General features: G+C 52.7%; 2 protein-coding genes across 4 annotated transcripts; one reads left to right on the top strand and one right to left on the bottom strand.

The window, feature by feature from the left end:
• The first annotated feature begins 34 nt into the window (after positions 1–34).
• On the top strand, positions 35–10,985 carry TMEM91 (transmembrane protein 91). Of its 3 annotated transcripts, XM_045442254.1 has the most exons (5): positions 35–166; positions 3,618–3,722; positions 6,836–7,074; positions 10,009–10,158; positions 10,670–10,985. In XM_045442254.1, exons 2-5 carry the CDS (start codon positions 3,638–3,640, stop codon positions 10,826–10,828), a joined length of 633 nt encoding a protein of 210 aa, XP_045298210.1. In that variant the 5' UTR covers positions 35–166; positions 3,618–3,637; the 3' UTR covers positions 10,829–10,985. The 3 variants fall into 3 exon arrangements, with proteins under 3 accessions (XP_045298210.1, XP_045298212.1, XP_045298211.1); XM_045442256.1 differs by lacking the exon at positions 35–166 and having other exon boundaries at positions 3,644–3,687; XM_045442255.1 differs by lacking the exons at positions 35–166; positions 3,618–3,722 and adding an exon at positions 5,496–5,869.
• A 701-nt stretch (positions 10,986–11,686) lies between these two features.
• EXOSC5 (exosome component 5) lies at positions 11,687–21,234 on the bottom strand. The gene is made up of 6 exons (XM_045442248.1): positions 20,865–21,234; positions 16,940–17,053; positions 16,396–16,517; positions 14,786–14,926; positions 13,608–13,697; positions 11,687–12,970 (listed from the first exon to the last, which is right to left on the bottom strand). Exons 1-6 carry the CDS (start codon positions 21,010–21,012, stop codon positions 12,878–12,880), a joined length of 708 nt encoding a protein of 235 aa, XP_045298204.1. The 5' UTR covers positions 21,013–21,234; the 3' UTR covers positions 11,687–12,877.
• Between the last annotated feature and the right edge of the window lie 73 nt (positions 21,235–21,307).

Here is a 21,307-nt window from a genome sequence, read left to right as displayed (position 1 = left end):
AGTCTTCGGGGGTGGGGCTAATATGTGATGGACGTTTTCTCTCCCCCTCTCCATTTTGGGAAAAGCGTCTCTCCGCACACTCAAGGTTCCGCCATTTGGGGCGTGGTCGGGCAGCTGCCATCTTGAGTGTGGCTGAGGAAATTTGCGCGCCAACTGTTTCTGCCAGGTACCTTCCTCACAAAATAAGCGATTCCATCCACGTTGCCTGCCTCCTCGAACGCTCTCTCCCAGCCAGGACCACAAATCAAACTTGAGCCAGGACCAAAGGGGAATCTCCCTCAAGGTCACTGCCTGCATCCCCCTGTCTTTATGAAAAACACTCTTCCACCTTCAGAGAAACTCAAGTTGGGGAGAGGGGTTTTCCTTCCTTTTTTGGGGGTTTCCTGTGGCTCCTCACGGACTGATAAATCCAGCTTCCTTCTCAGAAATACTGTTAGTGCTGATTCTGAGTAAGAAGGGGGAGCGTGGGGGAAAGGGGATGAGAAATGAGGAACTGAGGCCTCTTTTTTTCTGCAGAAAATCTGGTTCTTGAAGGCTGGACTCTGCCAGCAACTGGTCATGTGCCCCTGCAGGTCTCCAGGTCTGTTATCTCATCTGTGTAATGGGTATAAGTAGAAGGACCGAGTCTGACGCACCGACATACTCTGATTTCGTGAGCAGTGTGCCTTCACCCTCCAACTCCACTTGAACCCTAGTCCCTGTTCCTCTAGGCCAGACCAGGAGTCCAAAGGAAATTCATTTTTCGACTTTTCCCCAAATGAGGCTACACAAGTGAGCATCCGAAGTCAAAATTATAGGGAGGGGGCAACATTCGAATAGAATACTATTAATATACAGAAAATAATTCAATAGGATTACATTTCACTAATAGGTATATTTGAGAGCTACCATTTACTGAGTGTATTTTCTATGCCAGACCCTGTAAACTGATCGTTTTGATTGCATGATTTTGTTTAATCCTGAGACATCCCACAGGGCAGTTAATATCAGCTTTGTTTAAGATGAAAAAAATTGGGGCAAAATCATTTGCCTTAAATCACATTGATTGTAGTTCTTACTCTGTCCCTAAACTTGATGTTATTAACCTCTCTGCTGTCCTTCCTTTCTTGGATACACGTCTTTCAGTATTCAAGGGCATATGGAGGTTGTGCCTGGGTATCATCCAAGACTCCATCACTAACAGCGCACCTGAATTCAGCTCAGGTCAGGATCTCCCTGACTGTGGGTTCGAGCCCCGAGTCGCGTCGGGCTCTGTGCTGACAGCTCAGAGCCTGGAGCCTGCTTCGGATTCTGTGTCTCCCTCTCTCTCTGCCCCTTCCTTGCTCATGCTCTGTCTGTCTTAAAAATAAAGAAGCATTAAAAACTAAAACAAAACAAAACAAAACAAAACTTCCCATATCCAACCAGTCGAATCCTGTCAGTGCTCCTTCTTAATTTTTTTTTTTTTTTTTTTTTTTTTTTTTTTTTTTACTGGTTTTCTCCCTACTGGTTGATATTAGTGATTAAGAAAATGGTTCCCAGGTCAACTACCTAGATGTAAGTCTCAGCTCTTCACCTTCTGTGTGACTTCTAGCCTCTCTGTATCTTGCTTTTCTTTTCTGTAATGTGAGGATGAATGATAGGCCCCATCTTGTTGGACTGTTGTCAGGACTTTTTTTTTTAAATTTTTTTTTAACCTTTTTATTTATTTTTTTTGAGACAGAGAGAGACAGAGCATGAATGGGGGAGGGGCAGAGAGAGAGGGAGACACAGAATCGGAAGCAGGCTCCGGGCTCTGAGCCATCAGCCCAGAGCCCGACGCGGGGCTCGAACTCACGGACCGTGAGATCGTGACCTGAGCTGAAGTCGGCCGCTTAACCGACTGCGCCACCCAGGCGCCCCTGTTGTCAGGACTTGATGAGTTAATATATGAGGTTGTTTTAAAATATGCTCACACTGGAGTCCTCGGGTGGCTCAGTCAATTAAGTGACCGAGTCTTGATTTCGGCTCAGGTCATGATCTCACGGTTGGGGGATCCAGCCCCAAGCCCAGCTCTGTGCTAAGTGTGGAGCCTGCTTGGTATTCCCTCTCTTACTTGTACGTGCTAACTCACTCTCGAAATAAATAAGTTTAAAAACTTAAAAAATAAAATATGCCCACAATTAATTTTATTTATTTATTTATTTTTTAGTAAGCTCTATGCCTGACTGTGGGGCTCGAACTCACGACCCTGAGATCAAGACTCACGTGCTCTTCAGGATGAGCCAGTCAGGCACCCCTAGCCACAGATTCTGGGATGTGCCTTCTTTCTTTTTTTCTTTTCTTTTATTTATTTTTTTTTTAATTTTTTTTTTAACGTTTTTATTTATTTTTGAGACAAAGAGAGACAGAGCATGAACAGGGGAGGGTCAGCAAGAGGGAGACACAGAATCTGAAACAGGCTCCAGGCTCTGAGCTGTCAGCACAGAGCCCGACGCGGGGCTTGAACTCACAGACCGCGAGATCATGACCTGAGCCGAAGTCGGCCGCTTAACCGACTGAGCCACCCAGGCGCCCCAATTTTCTTTTATTTTTTAAATTTATTTTTTAATAACTAATTTTTTGAGAGAGAGAGAATGAGCAAGCATGGGGGCGGGGAGGGTCAGAGAGAGAGGGAGAGAGAATCCTAAGCAGGCTCCATGCCCAGCATGGAGTCCCACACGGGGCTTGATCCCAAGACCCTGGGATCATGACCTAGGCCAAAATCAAGATTGGGCACTTAATCGACTGAGCCACCAGGTGCCCCGCTATACCTTCTTTCAATTACGTGGAAACCAGTTCCTCTCCCCTTGAGTCTGAGCTTCACTCAAAACCTCCTCGTAGCCAATAGAATATGGCAGAAGTGTTGCTGTGTGACTTCCGAGACTGGGTCATAAAAGGCGTGGAGTCTTCCTCCTTGCTCTTTCTCTCGGATGGCTCCGATGGGGAGGTCGGCCACCACCATGTCGTGATGGCAGAGAAGCAGCCATTGGAGAGACCCATGTGGAGAAGAACTAAAGCCTCTTGCCAGCAGCCAACACCACGTGCGTGATCCGTGTTGGAAGCAGATCTTCCAACCCCGGTTAGATCTTCAGATGACTATAGCTCTGGCCAGCATGCTGACTGGAACTTCATGAGACACCTGGAGTCATAACCACCCAGCCAAGCCATTGCCAGATTCCTGACCAGCAGAGACGATGCTAGCTGATACGTGTTTGTTTGAAGCCACCAGGTGTTGGGGAATGATTTGTTATGCAGCAATAGGTAATTAGTACAAACGTCTAATGAATTTAGGACAGTGCTGGAAAATAGGAAGCACTGTGAATGTTCGCTATTATTGATGGGTCTTCGCGTTGTTACTTTTGAAATGGAATATTTCACGTATCCTTTTGTTTTTAGATTAATTTCTTTAACCTTTATTCATTTTTGAGAGACGCAGAGAGACAGAGCATGAGCGGGGGAGGGGCAGAGAGAGAGGGAGACCCAGAAGCTGAAGCAGGCTCCAGGCTGTCAGCACAGAGCCTGAGGCGGGGCTCGAACTCACGGACTGTAAGAAAATATATTACATTTTCTTCACCCAGTCCTCTACTGATGGACACTGGTGTGATTTCATCTTCCAGATGTGGCGAATAACACTGCTATGAAGCATTACAAATACTTCTTCAAGACCCTGCTTTCAGTTCTTCGGGGGTACGTACACAGGAGTAGAAATGCTGGCTCCTCTGGTAATTCTATTTTTTTTTTTCAGTTTTATTTTATTATTTTATTTTATTTTATTTTATTTTATCTTATTTTATCTTATTTTATTTTATTGTAAGAGATAGCGAGAGTGGGGGAAGAGGGAGAGAGAGAGAGAATCCGGAGCGAGCTCCACACTGTCGTGCGGAACCCAGGAGCCCCAAGATGGTGACCCGAGCAGAAATCAAGAGTCAGTCGCCGTCAGACACAGAGCCTGCTTGGGATTCTCTCTCTCTTTCCCTCTCTCTCTGCCCCTCCCCCCACTCTCCATAAACTTTAAAAAAAAAAAAAAAAGTCAACAGGCTTGTGAGTATTCATGCCCCCGTCCCACAAATAGTTACTGAAGGGCTACTTTGTGCCAGGCACTGTTCTAGGCCCTGAGGCACAGCGGGGAACAAAAGGGATCGAATCCCGGCTCCTGGAGTGGATACCGATGTGGGAGGAGTCAAACTACAAAGGATAGAAAGATATCATATGTTTCATAGTGATTAGCTGCATGAAAAAAACAACCAGAGCCGGGTTAAGGAGATAGTAGCAGGTTATCTCTCCCAGATAACACGGTCCTGCTGCAGGTCCCTCTCTTCCCTCCCCTGCCTGTCGTCTGCCAGAAACTCTGCCTGCGCCAAGTTGCACTTGCAGACACCATCTGCTCTCCCTGGGAGTGGGGCCCGTGCCAACTCCAGCGTCTGGACTCTTGGCACGGAGCCCTGGAGCCCTGGAGCCCTGGAGCGAGGGAACTCTGGCCAGCCCCGCATCAAGAGGGGAATCGTCCAGTTTGACTGGGCCTAGTGATAAGGAGGGCTTCTGGGCAGAGGAAGCCAGTGCAAGCTGGGTGGACTCCATGAGGGAGAGAGTCCTCCGGGGTGAGGAGTGTCCCTTACCGAGACTGATGGGAGCCGGAAGTTGATGATAATACTCCTAAACATCATTAAACACACTCAGAGTGCCTATATTGCCAGGCTTTGGGTAAATGGTGGACACTGGGTATCGCGCCTGATCTAAGTGCTTTACGGATGTTATCACGTCTAAAAGGCAAGGAGTGTTTAGCCCATTTCACAGATGAAAACATGAGGGTTCCGAGAGGTGATGCCATTGTACCGAGGACACAGACCAGGTGCCCTGAAGAGCCTGGAAAGTAACTCGGGTCTGTGTGGGTCTAAACACGGTCTCGTAACCACCACTTGCGCCACCTGATAACCAGCACATCACCCCATTCCTGGCCCTCTCCCACCTCGGCCTCCTTTGCGTGGAAGCTCCCACCGTACCCTTTGCCCTATTTCCTCCCCTTCCCTTGGGCCAGCAAGGAAAACAGCCCTGGGGTACAAATCTGCCGGTCCTGGCTCCAGCTGTTTACCTCGGCCAAGTGAGCGCACACCTCTGACCCTCAGTCTCTTTATCTGTAAAACTTTAGATAGAAATAGAGCTGCCGAGAGGAGTCAAAGCCACCGTGATTGTAAATCCCCTAACCCACCGGCCAGGGGTCCGGGCTTAGACCGCACTCAGTGAACTAGCGTCAGGCTCGCAGTCAAGAACCCAACCTCTCTGCGCCTGTTCCCTCCTGCGTAAAACAGGACAGTAAATGACAGTGTCTCTTCAGTGCTTGCGAGGAATAAATGTCTATGCGTCCATGCACAGCACTGAGAGCAGTGCACACAGTTAGCCGCTGTTGCTGTTATTATTATTGGGCAAGGAGAGTGGCGGGGCGGGTGGAGGCGGGCCGAGCCAGAAAGGCCCTGGAGAATCGGGGGCGCCCCCTCCTCCACCCCGCAGCGCTTGGGCCTGGGCGAGGGGGGGTCGGGGCCCACCGTCCTTGGAGCCCCCCCGCTTGCTCCCACACACCCCGGGTGGCAGGGTTTCCGTGCTGGGCGCTGACGTCGGCCTTCAAGGCCCCCTCCCGGGCCGCGGCGGAGGGCGGAGCCGGGAGCCCGCCCGCCGCCCCGCCCCCATCCCCGCCCCCGCGCGCTGCGGGCCAGGGGCTCCGAGGGGGAGCCCAGAGGAACGCGCACAACCCGCACCCCCCAGGCCCAGATCCCAGGGAGCGCGGGGCTCGCTGAGTTCAGTCACTTGCGGGCCGCAGTGTCCGGGCGGGTGTCGGTGCAGGGGCCCAGGAGGTCCCAACATATGGCCGTGGGCGGTGAGTGAGGGGCACAGGTGGGCGGCACTGCTCCTCCCCTGGGTCCTAGTGTTGGGGATGGGGAGGCAAACGTTGGTGAGGAAATCGGCTCCAGCCAGGTTTGGTGAGGGCGGGAGGCTTGGGCCCTCAGGGGGGATGGTGGGGTGGCATTATTCCTTGAGGTTGAATGTGTATGAGGGTGGTGGGTTGGGGCTGTTATGGGGGAGTTGTGCAAAGGTGGATTCTGGTAAAACAGGAGGTGTGGGGGAGCTGATGAGTGTGCAGGCAATTGTGTAGGGCCGTGGATGTGGTTGGGTAGGGGAGGGGTGCTTGGACTGGGTGTTTGGGGCAGGTGTGCAAGGGAAGTGAGTGATGGGAACAATGGAGAGTGTCTGGGATGCATGCGTGGGAAGCCTGTGCGTACGTGTGCAAATGGGGGATCTGATGCTAGGGCGACTAGGAGTGTGCGAGGAATCATTTGGGATGAGTGTGTAAGCAGGTTGGGGGCTCCAGAGGAGTGTTTAATGGGAGCTGATGTTGTTCAGGGCAAGTATACAAGGAGCCATCGGGGAGATGAATGCCAGCAGGTGGAGGTGGGGGTTGGGCTGGAGTGGATGAATATGTGTGGCAAGGGTTTGGGGTATTCAGTGTGCAGACTTGCAGGTGCAGGGGATGTGTAGTTCATGGGGCAAGTAAGTGTGTAAGACACGGTTTGGAATAAGTGTGCAACAGGTATGTGGCTTTTGCCTGAGGAGACAGAATCCCAGAACTGAATGTCCAGACCCCTGAGTTGTCTTCACAACTTGGCCCAGCATCTTTTAGTCTTGGGGCCTCAGTTTTACTATCTGTAAAATGGGTCTGATGGTCAATGAGCTAACTATAGTCTCTGCCAGGAATCTCTCCAGAGTCAGGAGTCAGGGGAAAGATGGTGAGACTTTGTTATAACTGTTTTTTGTTTTGTTTTTTTTTTGTTTCCTCTACCTCCAGAAAACCCTTCCCAGAGCCTCTCCCCAGTCATGGACAGCCCCAGTCTTCGAGAGCTCCAACAGCCTCTGCTGGCAGACGTGGGCTGTGGGCCCCCCATCCAGAAGCCTGGTGAGCCCCAGCTGGGACCTCCCTTTGGAGAGACAGCCTTTGCAGAGTCCCTGAGGGGTTGGCAGCTCCTCCCACCACCTCTTCCCACTGTGAGCGCTGGCCTTGGGGAGCCAGGGCCCCCTGACCTTGAGGTAGGAGCAGCAGGTCTTAGTGGGAGCTGGGGGAGAGGGAGGCGAACTCAGCTGTGGCCAACACCTGGCTGGCTGGGGTACCTACCTTCAGCCTGGGGGGGTCTCACTTCCCACTGCGTGTGGACTTCCTACGTTCCTAGTTATGGTTTTTGCTGTTCTGGTTTCTTCACCTTTTTCTCTCCAGATTTGTCACTCATCTTTCTTCCCTTGTCTTTGGTTCTCTGTCTTCCCTCTGATTTCTGACTCCCCTATTCTCTGATTTTCTCTCTCTTTCCGTGCCGGCCCCGGTCTCTTCTTTTCAAATTAATGTGTTAATTTGTGTAATTTCTTATTCCTTGTATCTACTGTGAAGCTTGTCTTTTATATTTTTTTCAAGATTTTATTTTTAAGTAATCTCTTCAGCCAATGTGGGGCTCAGACTCACCGCCCCGAGATCAAGAGTCACATGCGCTTCTGCCTGAGCCAGCCAGGCGCCCTGCTTGTCTTTTATTTGTTACACATGGTTTTCCAGTTACTATTCCTGTATAAGAAATCACCTCAGGGGCGTCTGGGTGGCTCATTTGGGTGAGCATCCGACTTTGGCTCAGGTCATGGTCTCAAAGTTCATGGGTTTGAGTCCAGCGTCGGGCTCTGTGCTAATGGCTCAGAGCCTGGAGCCTGCTTCAGATTCTCTCTCTCTCTCTGCCCCTGCCCCCTGCTCATGCTCTGTCTCTCTCTCTCAAAAATAAATAAACGTTAAAAAAAAAAAAAAAAAAAAAGAAATCACCTCAAAACTTAGTTGCTTAAAACAGCAACACTCATTATGGCTCATGGTTTCCATGGGTCAATTTGGGAAGGACTTGGTTGGGTGGTTCTGCCTCAGGGTCTTTCATGAGGTTGCGGTCAGCCGGCGGCTAGGGCTGAAACAGTCCATGGCTGAAGCAGCCGGGAGCTGGGTGGGTATCTCTCTCTTAACCTTGGGGCTTATAAATGACTCTCCCCTTGCAGGCTGGTTTGGGCCTCCTCACAACATGGCAGCTTCAGCATAGTGCGCGTCCTTATGGGCCTTCAGCCTCAGCATGAGGGCTCTGGTAAGGCAGAGGCTGCCTCACCTTTTCTGACCTATGCTCGGAAGTCATGTGGCATCACTTTCACCACATTCTACCAATTATGAGTGAGTCACAGCCTGCCCAGACTCAAGGAAAGGGGACACAGACCTCACCCCTTGGTGGGAAGAGTATCAGTCACACTATAAGAAGGGCATGTGGGATGAGAGAGATGGCTGTGGCCATTTTTGGAAACACGGCCAACCACATTGTGGCAGTTAGCATCACTCTGACATTGTATGTGTCTGATAATTCCATTCTTTGAAAAGTTTGAGGGCCTTATTATTAGTAGTAGTATTGTTGTTTTTAAAGTTTATTTATTTTTGAGAGAGACCAAGCACGAGTGGGGGACAGATGGAGAGAGGGAGACCCAGAATCTGAAGCAGGCTCCAGGCTCTGAGCTGTCAGCACAGAGGCCAACACGGGGCTCGAACCCACAAACTGCAAGATCGCGACCTGAGCCGAAGTCGGTGGCTTAACCAACTGAGCCACCAGGCATCCCTTGAAGGCCTTATTGTTTCTGCTACTTCTCATTTATGGTTTCATATGTGCCTGGTTATGTTTGGAATGTATGCTGGTCATCATGTTTGAAAAATTATTTTTATTTTTATTTATCTTTTAAATTTTAACGAGGCTCCATGCCCAACGTGGGGCTTGAACTCATGCCCCTGAGATTAAGGGTCGCGTGCTCTACTGACTGAGCCAGCCAGGTGCCCCTGAAACATTATTTTTAGGACTATTATTTTGTGGCCTAGGCTGAAGGTACATACCATTGAGAAGATTTGGTTTGCTTCTGTCAGCCACCTGGGGTCATTACCAGTTAGAGATCACTTTTAATCTAGTTCACAGTTTGATTGAAAGGCTGTTTTTCTGGGATTGGCAAATGCCCACAGCGCAAAAGAGGCCTCAGTTCATTTGACCTCTCTGCTAACTGATTTTATTTAAAAAAAAACATTTTTTTTTTCAACCTTTATTTATTTTTGGGACAGAGAGAGACAGAGCATGAACGGGGGAGGGGCAGAGAGAGAGGGAGACACAGAATCCGAAACAGGCTCCAGGCTCTGAGCCATCAGCCCAGAGCCCGACGCGGGGCTCGAACTCACGGACCGCGAGATTGTGATCTGGCTGAAGTCGGACACTTAACCGACTGCGCCACCCAGGCGCCCCTGCTAACTGATTTTAATTTCGGTTTTGGCCTTCTAGGAATTACTTAAAATCGTGTGAGCTATTTGATGCAAGATTTAGAAACAAAAAAACAAAAATATTTTTTAAAATATAGAATTTCTAGTTTTCAGCAGGCAGGTTTGTCCTAGTAATTTAGGTCACTAGAGCTGTCTCTCTCTCTTTTTAAAGTTTATTCATTTATTTTGAGAGAGAGAGAGAGCGCGCACATGGGAGGGGCAGAGTGGGGGAGAGAGAGAATCCAGAGCAGGCTCGGCACCATCAGCGCAGACCCCGATGTGGGGTTCCAACTCATGAACCTCGAGATAATGACCTGAGCTGAAATCAAGAGTCAGATGCTCGCTCAACTGACTGAGCCATCCAGGCGCCCCCACCCCCCCACCCCCCAATCTATCTCCACTTCAGGGGCTGTGAGTGGCCCCGTGAAGTCTTTGAAATGGAACATAAAACTTTGGGTGTGAATGGGGCTCTTTGGAAACAGGGTACACAGCTTCCCCTCAAAGGGATCCAGGATGTAGAAAAGTTCAGAGCCTATCTCCTGGAACATTTTTCTCTCTTGCTGTTTCTGGGGAGGCCCTGGTATTGGTGTTTGGGGGCTGTGGGGAGCAGAGCAGTGGGGCAGGGAAGGTAGGTGGAGATGCCCACCCAGGCCCTCTCCTACCCATAGGATGCATCATCCAGTGACAGCGACTCGGACTGGGATGGGGGCAGCCTTCTCTCCCCGCTCCTACCCCACGACCACCTTGGCTTGGCCGTCTTCTCCATGCTCTGCTGTTTCTGGCCTGTGGGCATCGCTGCCTTCTGCCTGGCCCAGAAGGTCAGTCTGTGGGTGTGGCTGGGAGGGGGCTGGATGTAAGAGAAAAGTGCATTCAAAACAAAGCAGAGGTGCTATATGTGGGGGGAAACCAAGGTGGAGAGAAGGATCTACATAGGAACATTGAAGGGTTAAATGAGTGTTTCAGAGTGAAAGCCCAGAGCGGTGGTTCAGAACCTGAGCTCAAATCCTAGGTCTGACACACTCTTAAGACTTTTGGACAAGCCACTTAACCTCCCTGTGCCTCATCTGTAAAATGGGAATAATTCTTCCCTCTGGTTCACCATGAGGTCCCAACGAGTTAGAACAGTGGCATAGAGTAATAGATGTATATTTTTATTACCCAGCCAGTCTCCCCTGTGCCCGACCACAGTAGCGACTCCCTGGTTTTGGAATCTATGAATGAGTGCGTGGGTGTACCGGCGTGGGAGGGGCTCGAGGAAGGGTCTGGGGCTGCGGGAAGCAGGGTGGGATGAGGGGATGCCTGAGTCACCGCTGCCCAACGCCTCCACAGACCAACAAGGCTTGGGCCAAGGGGGACGTCCAGGGGGCAGGGGCTGCCTCCCGCCGCGCCTTCCTGCTGGGGGTCCTCGCCGTCGGGCTGGGCGTGTGCACATATGCGGCCGCCCTGGTGACCCTGGCCGCCTACCTGGCCTCCCGAGAGCCGCCCTAGTTGCCCGCGCGGCCCTCACTGTGAATCAGGGGCTGGCACCGGGCGCGTCGGCGGGCAACGTGGAGAATCCGGGTGGATGAGGCGGCGGCAGCAGCGGCCACCGCCTCCTTCCTGGCCGCCGCAACGAGATTAAACTCCAGACACCCTCGCAGCCAAACCTGTGTCTGTGTGTGTATGTGTGCGGGGGTGCGGAGACCAGGAAGGGGCAGGCTGTCCCCAGGGTGCTCCGCGACAACTCGGAGCTGGAGAAGGGGAAACCCGAGGGGCAGAGTGTTTTCTTCACAGCGCGGTGGTCCGCAGAGCATTAGAGAGCAGGGCTCCAAGTGCTTACTCCTCAGCTGTGTAACCTTGACCCATGTGACCTCTCTGAGCCTCACATCTTCCCGTCTGCAAAATGGGGCTTTCTCCACACCTGGGAGCTATGAATGGGCCATCCACGAAAAGGGCGGTATCCCTCAGCTCTTTGCACAGCAAGCGGCTGAAACTCAGCTCAGAATGCTTTAAGCATCAAAAGGCAAGGAAGCTGAAGCAGAACTGGACTCAGGGGCCCAAATGAAGTGAAGGCTCTGCTCTCTCAGCCTCCTGGCCCTCCTTTTCTGTTGGCTTCATTCTGGGCAGGCTTCTGGAGAAGCGTGGTCCCAGGAACTCAGGTACCCCAGAGGTCCTCCTCCCTGGGGATCCCTCACAGGGTGGCCCTGGGTGAGAGGCAGCCCCATGGGAATCACACAGCCAGAGACCCAGAGAGCTGCAGCCTTGAGGCACCTGGCCCCCACCGAACAGGAGGTGCTGGGGGCACAAAGTGCTCCCTAACAGGGTCTGATAGATCACCAAGTAATAGCATGACAGGCAATTTACAGCTTAGTTTTCTCACTCCTGTTTAATGCCATTCTGGATCTTCCTAGAACACTTTCCCATTTGGCGTTCTCCGGAGTCTCACAGGGCAGAATTTCAAGCTCAATCAAGACTTTGATGCTTCCCCTTCTTGGTTACTGGGGACGAAAATGACACCGGCTCCAAGGGGCAATTGTGGGAACTGGGTGAGCTAGTTCAAGCATGTGAAACATGTGGCTGAGGGCCCGCCAGACATATAATTCTCACTGTAAACCCCCAAATGTCAGCACCCCATAGAATCTGGCGACCATGTGGCCCAGCTGTGGGAGAGTTACTCCTTGTGGGATGCGCTCATGTTCTTGGCTCCCACCCACTAAATATGGGGGTGGGGGACACAGCAGTCAAATGGCTGCTAAAACCTCCCTTCCCCGTATTTCCATACACTTGACCGACGGGCCTCAGCTGCTTCTGCTTACAGATGGGGAACTGCGGCCTGGAGCGTGCTGGGGTCTCCTGAGCTTGTCTGAATGGTGAAGGGCTCTGGGGCTGGACTCTGAGTAGAAGCCCCCTGCTCCATCATTAGCTAGCTGGTGACATCTGGCAGCTAACTGGCTTCTGAGCTGGTTTCTTCTTGTAAGGCAAGGATGCCAAGACCCACGAGGCCCTCCCACTGTGCATGTTCCCTCCCTGACCCATCTCCTCCCTCCCCACTCCCTACTTGCCCTGCTCCAGCACACCAGCGCCACCCTGAACCTGATCCTCCCTCTTCCACAGGCCGCCTCCTGGGCTTCCCTCGGAAGTCTCCCATACTCCATCAAGACGTCCCTGACTGATGTATTAAATTTGGCCTCTCCCAACCCCTTTTCCCTGCTTTTTTCACAGCATTTACCACCATCTGACAGACACTGATTTTCTTTGCCTATCACCCCAGTGCTTCTTGAACCTGGGGGTCATTCACTGCTGAGTCTCCAGTACCTAGCAGGGTCTGCACAGAGCATGTACCCAGAGCGGGTACCCGACAGGTATCTGTCAGGCTGGTGGGATGGGATGGGTTTTGAGTTTGGAAATGCCTTCTGGGGGAGGGGAGGGTGGGTCTGTGCCTCTAGGCCTGCAAGCTCATCCGGGCACACAGGGATGGAGAGGTGAGGCCAGGCTGCTGGTTTATCTTCCATGGAGGTAGTGGGTGGTGGCGGGAGGGGCGCCCTGCCCCGGCTTGCCTCAGCTCTTGGAGTAACGTCTCTGCAGCGATTCCCGGTAGAAGCGGAAGACGTGTTGCGAGGCAGCCTGGGCCGCGGCCAGGCACTGCTGGAGCTGGAGGTGGAGAGACCTGTTGGTGCTGGGGCCACCCTGCTCCCAGCCCTGACCCCATCTGGTTCCCAGAGATCCCAGACCTCTTGCCTCCCCCGTGGTGAGGCATGTGGTGAGGGAAGGGTTTCAAGGGCCTCTCTTCCCCACTCCACAGGCTCTCTCTCAGAGGGGAAGAGAGGAAAAGAGAAGGTGTGGGCTTCAGAGGGCAGATTAGTGCAGCTCCAGGACTGTGGACCATGGGATCAGGCATCCTGATTGCTGGAAGAGGCCTCAGCCTGGAGCTCGAGAATTTCTGAGCCACAGGCCCTGTGACACCAAATCGTGTAGAAAGCTGTGGAATCTGGGACCGCAAATCTTGACCACATGTTCCTCGGTTCATGGGAGGTCCAGGTTGGCTGTGCTCTCAGAGACCAGAGCCCTGGAACTCTGGGTGTGCACGGTCTGAGCAGGAAGGTGAAGGGCTTTCAATGCCTCACCTCCCCATCTCAACCAGGGCTCTTTTCTCTTTTCCACTCATTACTGGAGCTTCCTTCAAAATTCCCACAAGGGGTTCTGGGCCTACAAGGTTTGACAATTCCTTCTACATAACAAAGGGGATGCAAGGAAGGATCTGGCCTTCACCCCATCTCCACCCTGGTACCTCAGCATCCGAGTAGAGCCCCTTGGTGGTGGACATCAGCAGCTTCCGTTCCACACTGTCGAGGGCAAAGGTCAGGATGGCCCGGGCCTCCTAGAGACGAGGGGTAGGACACCTGGACTCTCCCCCCAGGCACAGTCTCAGTTGGTGCCAAATAGGGCACCTGCCCTTCCCACAGTCACCATTCTCCAAGTGTATCAAGTGTAGGTGTCTTGTCTAGGCACCGTCCCTGCTTCCCTGGGCAGGGCTCTTGGCCTTTCCTTCTGTAGAATCGCTTCCCACACCCCGATTCTACCCACATGGTTCCAACAGGGGCCTCCAAGCACAGTACTCCTGTCTGTAGGGGCAGCCACATGCCCCCCAGTCAGTACCCAGTACCTCCTGGCCCCCTGCCTCCCTCTCCAGCTCTGTGCCACGAGGGCTGGAAGCCGACACACTATTTCCCAGACTCCCCTGCCCGTCAGGTGTCCCTGGTAGTCTCGGGGTAGGCCGAAGGAGGGAGAGCCGCATCCTGTCCTCGCTCCGATAGAAGTGGATGCAGTGGCTATGGCAGTGCCCAGGGTAGCTGTGGAGGCTCTGGGGACATCGGCTGCCAGGGCAAAGCCAGGATGCCTTGTGTGCACCCAAAACCAACTGTGACAGTGTCTCCCTACAGGCTTTTAGTCCCTGGGTATCGCCCTCCTGTTTGCTCCCTTGGCTCTTCCAACACCGTCCTAACCAGCTTCCCGCAGTACATTCCCTGATACAACCCCAAGTGGCTTCTGCTTTCCTGACACAATGCGACCATCATAGTACTGGGCAAGTAACTCGGAATATCCAGAGCCCTGGGCACTGTGAATCTGAGCCAGTGAAGAAAAGCACAGACCTTTAGGGGCTGGTCACGGCCTCAGGCAAGATGCTGGCCAGAGAATGAAACCAACACGCATAGGACAGCAGGGACTGAGAAGCAAAATCAAGGAAATCCTTAGGGTGTCTGAGACCCTGGCTCTAGCCGGACCTATGTTTGGAGTTTGGCACTGAAGGTAGATATGGGTCCCGGCTGGCATTCTAGCACTTGCCCCGATGCACAGTCCAGAGCTTGCCAACTGGGACTGACGTGCTAGGAGCCAAGCGTGTGGGGGAAGCGAGGCCTAGAGGAGTATCTGCTCACAGCCTTTCACCACCCTGGCCTTCACACCTACCTTTTCCTGCTTGGCCGTGGGGTCCAGCACGAGGGTCCCCTCAGAGTCCAGAGCACAGGTGACCCCACAGAAGAGGGCCCGCATGGGCACACCTGCATCCACCAATGCCATGCAGGCAGCGTTCAGGCAACAGGCCAGGAGCTGGGTGCCACGGGCAGAGGTTAAGAAGCATTTCCACTGTAGGGACGGCCAGCAGAGTGTGCCTGCGTTCCACCTACCCTGCCAGGGCTTGTGGCCAACCGCACAGGCTCATCACAGGAAGGCAGTATGGCACAGTGGTTCTAAGTGGTTTTGGGATCAGGTAGCCCTGGGCTCCAGACCGGTCTTTGCCACCTCTCAGCTATGTGACCTTGAACAAGTGACTTACTCTCTCAGCCTCAATCAGGGGTTGGAATGGTACTCAACAAAGTTGTACTGAAGCACGTGCCAAGTGCCTTCAGGGAAACTGAGGACAAGGAGGGGAGAAACCTTCCACAGTCACATGGGGAGTGGCAGGGTCAGGCCCAGAGCCTGGGATCTGGAGGCAGCCACCACCAGGTGACAGACTGGCAAGGTGACAGAGGGAGAAGGGAGGCATGCCCGGGCCTGGAGCCAGATGACCAGCCTTGCCTCAAGTTTCCTCTAGTCTCTGTCTCCAGCCCCACACAGTGGGGAAGGGTCCAACTTTAGGATCAGTTAGCTCCAGATCTGCCCCTCCATTATTTCCCCTCTGGGCTTCAGTTTTCCTTCTGTGAGACAGGGCCTGCCCGCCCCCCCCCCCCCCCCCCCCAGTTGCCCATCTCTGGTCCTCAGCCCCAACACCAGGGATCCTTCTAGGCTGAGCTGCTGACCCAACTGCTCTGCCTGCTCGGGACTCCCCTAGCACTGCTCAAGGTCAGGGTGGAGGTCAATGGCACAGGCTTTGTAGGTAGTCAGGCCTCAGCTTGAGTCCTGCCTCTGCTGCCTTCCAGCTGTGTGACCCTGGGCAAGTGACTTCCCCTCTCTGGGCCTGTTTCGTCACATGAAACATGGGAACATAAGAATACCCATCTGCTGGGAAGCCTGGATGGCTCCGTCGGTTAGGCGACTGACTTCAGCTCAGGTCACGATCTCACAGTTCTTGAGTTTGAACCCCGTGTTGGGCTCTGTGCTGACAGCTCAGAGCCTGGAGCCTGCTTCGGATTCTGTGTCTCCCTCTCTCTCTGCCCCTCTCCTGCTAGCACTCTTTCTCAAAAATAAACATTAAAAAAAAAAAAAAAAAACAGCCATCTACCAGGGCCCCTGGGTTCTAGGAGCGGATGACTTGGGCTCAAATCCTGGCTCTGCAAAATACTAGATAAAAACTAACCTTGCCATGCCTTAGTTTCCCCATTTGGAACATGGGGATTATAGTGGACCTATTTCCCGTGCTGAGAATAGTAAGCAAGTTAATATGTGTAAGGCACTCAGAACAGTGCCTGACACATGGTAAGCACTCAAGCTGTGTTTGCTATTCTTCTTCAAGTGTGTGCCTGTTAAGCATTGGGAGGCCTTCTGGTCAACACACGGCTTGCTCGTGGGCATCAGCAAGGGAGGCAATGGGAGAGATTCTGAAGGACTTCCTGGAGGAGGCAGCCTGGGGGGAAGGATACAGAGCCAGCATCACTGACGACCTGCAGCACCACAGTAATGGAGGTACGGGGGTGCAGCGCTCCCAATACCACTGCTTCACAAGTGTTCCTGATCAGCCGCTCCCGACTCTTCTCAGCGACGCCTGGGGAAATCAGGGGTGGGGTGGGGTGGTCAGGCTCTTCCCTTCCATCTGGCTCACCTTCCTCCACATGCCCCACCCAAGCCCTCTGGGAAGGGCCTGCCGACTCCACTAGGGTTGGTGCAGGACCCTGCAGGGATGACAGAGGATCCCCAGTGGGAAGGAGGCAGGGCCTGACCCATACCCACTTCATCCCTGCCCCTTCTGGCATCCAGCAACAGAGCCTCTTGGGGGATGAAAATCCCGGAGTTCCCTCCCATTGAACCCAGGCCCAGGGGTGGGGGTGGGGGGGAGTAAATGGGGGGAAAACAGGGTAGTAGAAAGAAGGGGAGATGGAGCCAGGAAAGACAGACTAAAGTGGAGGCAGAGGGGACCCTGGGGACAGTGGTGAGGAAGAAGGTGGAGATCCCCCTGGGTCCAGTTACCAGGCAGCCCGATCTTTGGCCTCAGAATCACCTCCAGGGTCGCCTTGTTGAAGATCTCTTTGCTGACCTTCACCTCGGCTGGTCCGTATACGCCTGCCAGGACCGATGTATCCCCTGGGGAGACAGCGCGGGTGGCCTCGCCCACATCCCGCCTTCCTCTGGGGTCCCAGTGCGCCGCGCTGAGCCGGCTGGCCAGGGTCCCCCACGCCACCCCCCAGTCCAGCCCACCAAGTGCTGGCACTGATTCTTCCAGCGTTTGCTTCACTCACTCCTCTGCCTGTGCTTCCTCACCTGTGAACCGACAGGTTAACAGTGCCTCCCTCCCTGAGTTCTGAGGATTAAATGACATAATCCACGTAGAACATCCCGACACTGCCTGGCGCACACGGAGCGCGCAGCGCAACGGACGTTCGCTGTTGTTAACTTCAATAGGAGGTTCCTCCCGAGAGCTGACCTTCCTCCTTCTTACTGCAGCTGGTCTTCTCAACTCCTTCCAGAGCTTCCCCCAACCTGGCTCTCTTCCCTCAGGCTCGCATCCCAAACTCTGCAGAAGTCAAGACCCCCGAGAGAGGGACAGATATACCTGGGAGTGATCCCGAGGGGGTAAGAACAGGGGCCAGGGAGGTTAAGACCCGGGAAACAAAAGCCTGGCGTCTAGTCCTGCAACCTTGGCTGACTGTGCTCACTTCTCTGGGCCTCAGTTTTACCATCTGCAAAATGAAGAGACTAGACTACACCAGTGGCTTCCCAACTCTTCTCACCATAGCTCCTGATAAAAAATGTATTTTACAGCGTGACCCCAATCTCACGCAAACATATGTGTAACCGGAACAAAGGCCTCACAAAACAACTCTTACCGTCACTGCTTTGCTACACTCTGATGTTTTCCACTCTATTCCAGTTAATTTTATTTATACTTGTAAGATTTTATTTCTTAAAAATGTTTGTTTATTAATTTTGAGGGCAGAGAGAGATAGAGAATCCCAAGCAGGTTCTGTGCTGTGACTGCAGAGCCTGGACACAGGGCTCCATCTCAAGAACTGTGAGATCATTACCTAGGCCAAAATCAACAGTCGGATGCTTAAACGACTGAGCCATCCAGGCGCCCCCTTAATATTTTGTTTTAAGGAATCTCCACACACCCCCTACCCCCCACCGTAGGGCTCAAACTCAAGACCCTGAGAGCAAGGGTCACATGCTCCACTGACTGAGCCAGCCAGATGCCCCTACTCTATCCCAGTTAAAAAGGACCACTAATGAACACAGCCGTGGTTCTCAACCCTGGCTGCACACTGGAATCCCCGGCGACCTAGAAAAGATACTGCCGCCTGGGCCTCTCCCCCAGAGATCCTATTCAACAGCTGGGGTAGAGTGCAGGCACCAGGAGCCTCAGAGCCCTGCGGGTCATTCCAGGGTGCAGCTGGGCCCGCGGTCTGCAGGGGGAAGAAACAGCGCTGGAGCATAGCTTCAAACAGCCTGCAAACGAGCATCTCCGCAGCTGCTGCAAACAGAGAGGGGCCAGCCTTAGCAGGTGCACGGTGGATTCTGGGCCTCAGGCTCCGGGAGAATCTGTCCTCAAAGGGAAACTTATCTACATAGAACGAGATCCACACTGTGGTCTTCATTCTTGCTGCCTGGGGCCTCCATGAACCTAGGAGTCCCTCTTTTTCACGGACATGGCTCCAGCAATTCTCTGGATCTACACCTGTTTTCAACTCCTCCGGCATTTATCTGATCCCCTTCCAAGCAAAGCTCCCAAAGACCTGTCTCTTCTTGTGCTTTTTCTTCTCCTCCTTGACCCCTCCACTCCATCCGAACAGCTCTTGACAGTGACAGAAGTCCAGATTGTCCCCCCACAGGTCTGGGAGGACGGATGCAGCTGGTGGGACCTTACATCTCAAACACTTCTCTGGGCCCCAGGTGAGTGCTCTCTCTTGGTTTTCCTCCTCCCTTCCTGGCTGCTCTTCTCAGTGTCTTTTTTAAAATTTTTAACGTTTATTCATTTTTGAGAGAGTGTGAGTGGAGGAGGGGCAGAGAGAGAGACACAGAATCCGACAGGCTCCAGGCTGTGAGCTGTCAGCACAGAGCCCAACACAGAGCCCGACGTGGGGTTCGAACTCACAGACCATGAGATCATGACCTGAGCCGAAGCTGGATGCTTAACTGACTGAGCCACCCAGGTGCCCCTTTTCTCAGTGTCTTTTCCTGGCTCCCCACAAGTTAGAAGACACAGGTTTTAATCCTGTAACCTCTCTCTTCCACCTACACTTATTTTCTTGATTTCATCCCATCAGTAGCTTGAAATACCATCTATAGCCAGAGGGTTCCTAATTGTAAGTCCAGATTGCGTCTCTCTTCTGAATTCCAGACTTGTATGTCCTTCTGCCCAGTCCCTATTGTCCCTGTGATGTCTACCGGGCACTGCAAACTTAATGTCCCAAACTGAACTAGTCTTCTCCCAGCACAGCTGATTTTGGGAAAAAACCTTAATGTTATCCCTCTCTCTCTCATACCCCAACACCGAACCATCTGCAAATTTTGTCAGCTTTACAGAATCTCATCACTTCCACTCCCACTCTGGTCTGAGCCACCACCATCGCCCCCACTCCCCTGTACCTCAAAAGTCAACACTGCAGCCAGAGAGATTCTGTTAAAATACATTCAGATCATGTCACTCCTCTGAGCAAAACTTGGGAGCAATGGCCCCCAGGTTATTCACTAAGCCTCAAATGACAGGCAGTCCCCCTTACCTCTCTCCAGCCTCCTCACTTCTTCAGCCACATTGTCTCCTAACTACTCTTCAAACACACCAGGCAAGTCCTTGCCTCAGGGTCTTTGCCCCTGCTGTTCCCCACACTTGGTATGCTTTTCCTCCTGATATCTTCAGGGTGTGCTCCCTTACCTTTAGGTCTTTATTCAGATGTTACCATCTCATCAAGGCCTTTCCTAACCATCCTATTTAAGATTGCACCCCTGGCTGGCACACCCTATTCCCCTTCTCTGTGTTTTTCTCCGTAGTATTTTCCTTAGCTAACCTTTTGTCTGTCTCCCTGACTAGAAAGTAAACTGTTAGGTCAGGGATTTAAAATACTTTTTATCGACATATTCCCAGTGCCTAGAACAGTACTTAGCACAAATACATATGTGTCCAATGAAGGAATGAATTAAAACAGGTTTGTACCTGGGTAGAAAGTAATGCTTCTAGTGAGGAGACTGAAGCATTTACTGGGATGATCCTTAGGCCTATCTCCAGAGGAATATTTACCTGGGTAAGGGAGCAGAGTCCAGTTTGAAATGCATTTGGATAGGGGAAGGGGACATTTACCTAATAGGTAAGACCTGCCCCAAACTTAAGCGATATTTACTCCTATAGAGAGATGCGTGTCCCAGTCAAAGAAATATTTATCCCAGTGGTGGGGAGGAAAGGGGACATCACTCTCAGTCTGAAAAGTACTCAGGTAAAAGACATGCCACGGTCCAGAGAGTAATTAAGCCGGTAGTGGTCATCTGCCAGTTTAGAGGTATTCACACATATGGGCAGGTTTGCCTCAGTCTAGGATGTAGGGACCCAGGGTGTGTGGGGTGGAGGTGGGAGACGAATCTAGTCAAGGGAGATATTTACTTTGGTGAGGAGCTTTTCTCTATTCTGGAATATTTGGTCTTACGAGGAAGTCTGCTCCTCTCTCATCTGAGTATTTACAAGAGTGGCGATGTCATTTCCCTTCTAGTCGGGAAAGAGAGATTATTCTGGCATATCCGGTAGTATCCACCCGGGTAAGAAGAAATGCACCAGTCCAGGAGGGACATTCACCAGCTGGTGTCCAGGAGAAGTAGCACTCCTTTGCACGGTATCCCGTAACTTCCTAAAACAAATACAACGTAGCGAACGTGGCCGGGGCAGTATTTACCTAGGTTAAGTTCTTACCTTGCAGGAAAGAGGCAGAGCCGTCCGGCCGGGACAACAGGTTCTGCTCACAGGCAAAGTGCCGGAGACTGCAGCCTGGCCCTCGAGGACTGGACTCTGCTCCAGACTCAGTACGCATCTTGGCGTCAGTCTGCATCACCCCTTCCATCACCCCAGATCGCACGTGCAACTGGGACGCTCACTTCCGCGCAAAAGCGCGCGCTTGCGTACAGGCTGCGTATCCAGTGCGCACGCGCCTATCCCGGGCGCCGGGAGTCGCGCCCGCACGTGTCTCCGCGTTTACTAACAATCTGGCCCCTCCCACTCCCGCCTCGCAAATCCTGGAAATCCATTGGAGATTAGAGAAGAGTGGGCGGGCCTTGGCCTGGGCTCATCCTACCCGAGGCCCCCGGGCCCTAAAGGCCTGAGGCTCTGGTCAGGTTGCCCTCTTCTTTGCCTGTTAC

The sequence above is a fragment of the Leopardus geoffroyi genome, chromosome E2, assembly GCF_018350155.1.
Source record: "Leopardus geoffroyi isolate Oge1 chromosome E2, O.geoffroyi_Oge1_pat1.0, whole genome shotgun sequence".
NCBI lineage: Eukaryota > Metazoa > Chordata > Mammalia > Carnivora > Felidae > Leopardus > Leopardus geoffroyi.
Note: the sequence above shows the minus strand (reverse complement) of the source record. Positions and strands in the feature narration are given on the sequence as shown.